This window comes from Lactuca sativa, chromosome 1 (assembly GCF_002870075.4).
Source record: "Lactuca sativa cultivar Salinas chromosome 1, Lsat_Salinas_v11, whole genome shotgun sequence".
Lineage (NCBI taxonomy): Eukaryota > Viridiplantae > Streptophyta > Magnoliopsida > Asterales > Asteraceae > Lactuca > Lactuca sativa.
In genome coordinates, this window is record NC_056623.2 from 6437683 (window position 1) to 6445144 (window position 7462).

Below are 7462 nucleotides of genomic sequence, written 5' to 3' on the forward strand. Positions count from 1 at the left end.
ATCACCAAAAATCCGCCAAATATGCTAGCCAATTCCAATTCCAACACATTCACTGCAAGCAATAATAAAGAATATAAAGTAAATGATTTGGTAAAATTTCCTTTTATATTTTAAATAAAAATATCACTGGAACGTTTTTCAATCACTGAAACAGCATGACTCAGCATTTCTAACATGTACTGACCAACTTTGGAGAAGAAAGAAAATTTTCTTCTTTCAACCTAATGCAACAAAATGATTTGGTAAAATTTCCTTTTATATTTTAAATAAAAATCACCAAGATTAGAGAATAAAAATACCTTGTAACATACGAACCATACAGGAAATTTGACAAAAAAAGCACATCTGCAGAAAATATCTGAGAGAATCATTTTCTCGATCTCTTTATTTTCTAAAACCTTAAGAATGCCGAGTTCTATTTCATGAAGCAGTGAGTCCCTTAAATGACAGGGGAGACGCACAGAAACACTAAATAATCAAGTTTTTAAAATATTTACCTTTGCCATGACAAAGTAAAATAGGCAAGGATGAAGCACGATTTGCAGCTTCCTCCCCTTCCACCTTGTTACTCAGATCCCTAGAGATATTTTTTAAAGATAAATTGTTATTAAAAATAGCAATGTGGTTTAAGTAAGAGGGGTAAAAAGGTAAAATGGTGAAGAGAGTCAAACTTTGCACATGGAAGCCAACCACTAAGGCCAACAATTGCATCCAAATAAGTAGAGTATGAGTTTCCATTTCCAAATTTTCCATGTGAAAAACATGTTGCAGAATATAGAGCAGTTGCTGCTCCCATACTAAACCCTCCTACACCAAGTTTGACTACAAAAAGAAGTCAAACATTTCTTGAATTTATCCAAAGTAGATAAAAGTAAATTAATTTTGAAACTTACTATTAGGAGGCTCAGTAGATAAGAGACTCAATACATGTGCTGCAGAAGCATCCATTGATTCTACATCTTGATGTGCATCTTCAGATAGGTCACTTACATCAAACCCTAAAATCCATCATACATAATTACATTTTACATATTTACCCTTAGGGATACAATTTCACATTATGATAATAAAAAAAATAGTGTTGTCAAAATTTAAATCATACATGCAGTTGTGGGAAAGCCGCCGAATAAGGTTAATGGTTGAGAATGTGAAGTAGGGCATATCCATTTGATCTAAAAAACAAAAAAAAAACATTAAATAATCAGGTTTTTAATTTATAAATTATAATTATCATTTATATGTAAAAGACTGAATGATAATTGTTTGCTTACATTTGGAAGAGGAAGAGTCTCCAAGAGCTGGGACCAAAATTTAAATCTACCATGTTTTTTCCTCCTACAAACAATTGATATAAAAACCGTTAGAATCCCATTGAGAGCTTAATGAGAAAATATATATTATGACACTTAATTGTTACCCTTGTAAAAGATATATTCATCAGAGATTAACTTTCCAACAAAGTCAAACAACTTCTGAGCATTTCTATTAAGGCGAACTTCATCATGAGCTTGTTGTAGCCAGAAGATTCCGGAACCTTTTCTACCATGCTTCCAGTGATGCATTATAGCAATCTGTTAATTAATATGTAATATCTCATTCTGTTATAATCAATTCTTCAATAAAACATTTATAGAAAACATTGATTTAATAAAATTACCTTCATATCATTTGGACTTACACTATCAAGATTATATAAACGACATATCTCAATATTCTGTTTACAGTACAAAAGTAATTGAACATTATGTCTTTCTTCTTTTAAAAGAATTTCTACTTGAATATTGCCAGGTGTCAGTAACTCTGTAGCATGAGCAATCATCCTATTATCACAAAAAAAATATTATTAGAAAATATTAAAAGTTATGTGATTAAAAATTATTTGCAACATTAGTTATATACTCACCAATAAACTTCACAATTTAACAAAATATAGCAAAGATATAGGATAAAAGCTCAATTTGTTTTCAAATGACATCAAGTGCAAATAAATGCTCATAAAATAAAAATATAAAAAAGCCAAATGAGACTAAGGTATGCAGCCATATACATAGTTTCATTACTAAACTTTGGTAAACATGTAGTCTTTCTTGATTGTTACCACTTACCACTTACCACTTATCACTTACCACCACCTCTTAGTGCAAGAACAAGATGAAGAACAGAACCCCCCTCAATATTGTAGTCTTTTGCAGTCTTATCATCTGCAAGCTGTTTCCCAGCATAGATCAGCCTACAAAAGATTTCATGTCATATTATTAAGTGCTAATCATAAGAAATAGCAATCTACTTTTATTGATTTTTTTATATTTACTACAAAGATAAAAACAGCAACCAATCTGTTACAACTTATTTTAAATCAGCCATTTGTATAAAAGTATAAAAAATAAGCAAATGATTCTTGTTAAAGGGTGTAAATCATCATATCATGTCTTTATGATTAATTCGTTACTTCAGCAAAACAAGTTATGTATACACATATTGCCTTCAATACAATTCGAAGATAATGAAAGAAAGTGGCAAACCTCTGTTGAACTGGAGGAATTCCTTCCTTCTCTTCAACTCTTTCCTTGATCCGATCAATGGAATCAGTTGGTTCAATATCAATTTCAATTTCTTTTCCAGTCAGAGTCTTGACCTTGATCATAGTTCCTCCCCTGAGTCTAAGAACCAAATGAAGCGTGGATTCCTTCTGGATGTTGTAATCAGCAAGAGTTCTGCCATTTTCTAATTGCTTTCCAGCAAAAATTAATCTCTGTTGGTCTGGTGGGATACCTTACTATTCCCTCCTTTTCCTATCATGTTCTCTGAAAAGGTTCAAGAAAAGTAAATCAGCAATGATAATCCACATAAATATTATTTCAAGATAACAAATAGAACACAAACCGGGTTTGAAGTTTGATGTTGCTGATAGAAGCTCTCGATACTAAAACAATCTACAAGTGGCTGAGTATTTTTCATGAAGACCCTCTAATTCTTTTGGTAAAAGAATCGAATCATGATCTGGGGAAGAAGATGGATCAGATTGAAATTCATCATCACCCACACAAACAATTGCTCCATTTTCTGGTATTCCGTCATTTTGGTCATAATTTTGGGAATCTGAGTTTGTGATTTCAAAGCAATGTCTAGTGGGAAGCCTCATAGCCCACTGAACCATAGAGATCTGGTGGACATGTGATTTATCAGATGAAATGTACTCACCGGCTCCCCTAAATAAATAAATAAACCTAAATTTAACAAAAGTTTGACCTAAATCACAAAAAAAGAGAGAGCAGGTTTTCCACAAGGTCCATAATCGCATAGCCCTTACTCGAAATATCAAATACTCTTGAATCATCGAGATTGGGATTCAGTAAATTACACAAAATCGAAATAAACACGATATATCTCAAGAAAAGTTGTAATCGTTCAAGACAATAAAATTTTAAGCGGCAATTAAATCTATTAAGTAATACTTAGGAACGAAACTAACCGCGATAATGAGCCAGAGATCGAGAGGCCATTGACTCGAAATTAGGTTTTTGCTTCCGAAATTAGGTTTTTGGTCCAGAGCCACTCGTACTTCCTCCTTCGAGTTCTATACCAAAATATACACACAGGGACTCGAAATAAGGTTTTTGCTCGCGGCGATAGTCACAGAGCGTCGGAATTTGATTGTTATCGGAAAGTTATATAAGGATTTTGTAAGGTTTAACAGTGAGGACAGTGTGAGAGAGCTGCAAATGGTGATGATGGATGAAGTGTTAGTCGATAAGGCCGATACGTTGTCGTCGTGCAGGCCTGAAGAGTTGGTGTGGGTTGGAGGTAGTGGAGGTGGGTGAGGGGTGGAGACGAAGGAATGGAGATATTAGAGAACAGATCATCGGAACAAACGTAGGAGAAGAAAGCGGCGTTTAATATTTTTGGGGATTTCATTTTCCCTCTCAGAAGAGAGACGCGCGTTTCTTAAAAAATATAAAACGACATTCATAGAGGACGCATATTTTACATAAAGTGCCCTCCGTGTTTTTTATTTTTTTTACATGAGACACTAATTTAACGGCACACAATAATGCGTGACCTAAATCCTTAAATTTTTTGAACAGATGACACATTGTTACTGTCACTCTCTTTTGCGTAACATAAATCAATGAGTGTCGTGGTTTGCGCGTCGTAAAAGGCTCTTTTTCTTGTAGTGTAGATTCTTAATTCATGATGTGATAAGATCACATTTTGATGTATTGTAGGATCGAAGAAAAGAAGAGGAAGCTTAAGGGAAGAAGTGAGCTGAATCTAATTGTGAAGAAAATGGATTTCGATCGCATTGTTTGAAGATTGGATTTTTGAGCTACTACTTGGAGTTAGAATAGACTGCTTAAGAATATGTAATAGCATAGCTTTTCAGTTGAATTGCATTGTAAGGAAAAAGTTATTCCACAATAAAATAAATTTTATTTTTGTCTTATTTGTTTGTCCTTGCAATGGCATGTATGAAAAATTGATGTTTGAATGTTTCTACTATTAGCAATAATGGATTTGATTCTTAATTATGTTATTTGTAGAAATTTCGAGGATTTAACAAATTGGGAGAGTTTCTCATCGCCCAAGTTTCAATTGGACAGAAACTTGGAATCATGCAACCTGCATTGTGTGATGAATGAAAAACTTTCATATTTGGAAATTAGACTAATTCCTTGACAAAGAGTCAAGTGAAGGGCTAGGGATCAGGTACACTTGGTTGTGCGCTGGTCAAGTCTGCCACAAAGAAAGATAGAGTATTCATCATAATTTACTAAAGTTTAGTAAATATGATTATACTTATAGGATTAAGTGTAATTTTGAGTTGATTGAAAAGGTTTCAATAAATAGCAAACCGAATAAAAAGAATCAAGAAGGCAGAAAGATAAAGGTTTCTCCATTCTAAGATGAAGGGAGAGTACCTTTTATTGTGTTTTATGATAAGTCTTAATGATTAAGAACCATATCTTAATTGATCCTCTAAGTGAGTCTTAGTAATTTGTATGTCAAATAAGAGGAATCGGGATTTGTGGAAATGGTTAAATCAAGAAGTCAATCATACTTCGTTCCAATATCGAATCTTAGAGTCATACTCCAAGACTGTGAATTGAGTGACACGTCTTTGGTAGGTTTATAACACTCAAAAAATGTGGAATTGGGAAAAGTTTTCTTAGTCTTGTACATTTGAAATTGGTAAGTTGTGATGTCTTGGATAAGACACAGACCAACTAGGACCAATTATGTGAAGTGTTAGTCGTGATAAGATTTCGCACTAACTCTTGAATATTTGTTTTGTCAAGGAAAATTCCTTGATAAGAGAATCATATATGTCAAGAGGTCAGTGGGAGTCTCAATTGTCTTGAAAAGTTCAAGAGCTAATCAAGAATAAACCAATAGTTAATCACTAGCACACGACTTGAGGTTGGCGACCTATCGTGTTGACATAATTTTGTTTCTGTGCCATTCCAGATTAAGTCAACTATGTAATATGAGTTCTATGAGTTCTCAAAGGCAAGGCACCCTGATCAATGGAAAAGTACATTGATAAGGTAAGGGTGAGCTGCTTAACAACCTGGAAGCAATGGTGGGCATTCATGCTGCCATAAGGCGAAAAATCAAGATTGAACAAGTTCAGTCCATATGAGTTGGATTTTTCACAAACATTGTCTTATGATTGTTGTTATGACAAATTCACATGGATAGGAACACATACACTTTAAAATCTAAGTGTCATAAGGTTTCCCTCCTTCATGAAAATGATTGTAAGGAAATGCATTCACTAAGAGAGATTTTAATAAGATTGCAATTGTGAAAATTGTATTCTCAAATTCGATTATGATTACGGCATCCCTCTTCATAGTTCGAATTGTGAGATTTGGCAATTAGTCTGAACATTTGGGACTTAGTAACATAAGCTCTGAAGTTGTGTAGACAGACATGTGAGCTTTCTAAGACAAAGGTGTATGAGTTTAAGAAGCTTAGATAAAGGCTTATCAAAGCATCAAGTATTTAGAAATATGAACTTAAGGAATTCAATAAGCATTGTTTTCTGAAAGTTCAGATGTTTTCTAGATATATGTCAAAGCTAGTGGGAGCATAAGTGTTATGCTTGTATGGTAATAATCATCGTGTTAGTGGGAGCATGATTGTTATTTCAAGTTAGCAATATTAATTATAGAAAACAAAGATTCACATTGCCAAGTTGTAGGGGTTGAAAAGTTGTTTTACTATAATTAAGGGAGAGAATATTATACTTCATTTCAAATCTAAAGGCTTAGATTTTTGAATTTTAAGCAAATTTAGTCAAATATATATGAATGTTGTGTTGGAATGGTTCAACATGAGGAAATTTTATATATGGAAAGGATAATTGCATTCTCAAAATTTGGTTATGATTACGACATCCCTTTTCATAATCAAAATTGTGAGAACATGGCAATTAGAAATATTATAGCAGAAGACTGGTAAAGTATCACGTCTTCATGTGAGACATTATGAATCGTGTTCCATATGCCTCGGGTATTGGATCGATTGCATATGCTATAATGTTTGATCATTCTAAAATTTTCCAAATGCTTAGCGCATTAAGAGGGAAAAAGGACTAGAACGGTTTTGGCTAAAATAATTAAACAACTATCAAAGGACGATCTAAGGTTCGCCAAGGATTTGTTGCTTGTGAGTAGTTTGAAGTATAGTATTGGATGGACCATGTTGACATTATTTTGAATAAATAAGACTCTATTTAGAATGAGTTGTGATATGGAAAATATGGAAATGTTTCCATATTGGGAGTTGGATATTGAGAGTCTATGGCTAGATTAGAAACTTTTATGTGAGAAGGATGTTCAAAGGAATGTACTTTGAATGTGAGACTTCGCGTCTATGGAATTGTCTTGTAACAATTTCTGATAGAATACCTTGGAATTTCATTAGCCAAGTCTTGGTGACTTTTGTGCTATGACATTACGAAAGGATCATTACATAAAATGTTAGAATCTGACATATTCCAAAAGTGGCAAAATTTTGGTATTCTTACACGAATGATGAGGATTGGGAATTGTGAAATGAGTTTCATTGGAAAGGTTTTCAATTGATCTATTTCACAAAGTAAGGATCATATGTAACATAGTTTACATGCTTGGAGCATGGGACAACTATTGTTATAATTCAACTAATAAGTTGATTATCCGAAACATTAAACAATGAATAATGAGTAGTCAATATGGTGTTTAAATAAAAGTGTTTTATTTACGCTCAAAAGTTTTAGGGCCATATAGGATTAAGTATTATTGTTGTGTTTCATTTCGCATGTTTTGACTTCCAGAATAACTGTGTTATTCGAACCTCCACAGTCGGTCATACGTTGGAAGTAGGTATGAAGGAAGACTATCATGAATTTGTCTGTAGATTGTCTAAAGTGTTTAGACATAGCACAAGTTTGCTGCAGAGTTCATGAGTGCTTTGA

General features: G+C 33.4%; 1 protein-coding gene across 1 annotated transcript; it reads right to left on the reverse strand.

The window, feature by feature from the left end:
- Window positions 1-1918: 1918 nt before the first annotated feature.
- LOC128133311 (ubiquitin-NEDD8-like protein RUB2) lies at window positions 1919-2768 on the reverse strand. The gene is made up of 2 exons (XM_052770586.1): window positions 2523-2768; window positions 1919-2230 (listed from the first exon to the last, which is right to left on the reverse strand). Exons 1-2 carry the CDS (start codon window positions 2642-2644, stop codon window positions 2119-2121), a joined length of 234 nt encoding a protein of 77 aa, XP_052626546.1. The 5' UTR covers window positions 2645-2768; the 3' UTR covers window positions 1919-2118.
- Window positions 2769-7462: the final 4694 nt, after the last annotated feature.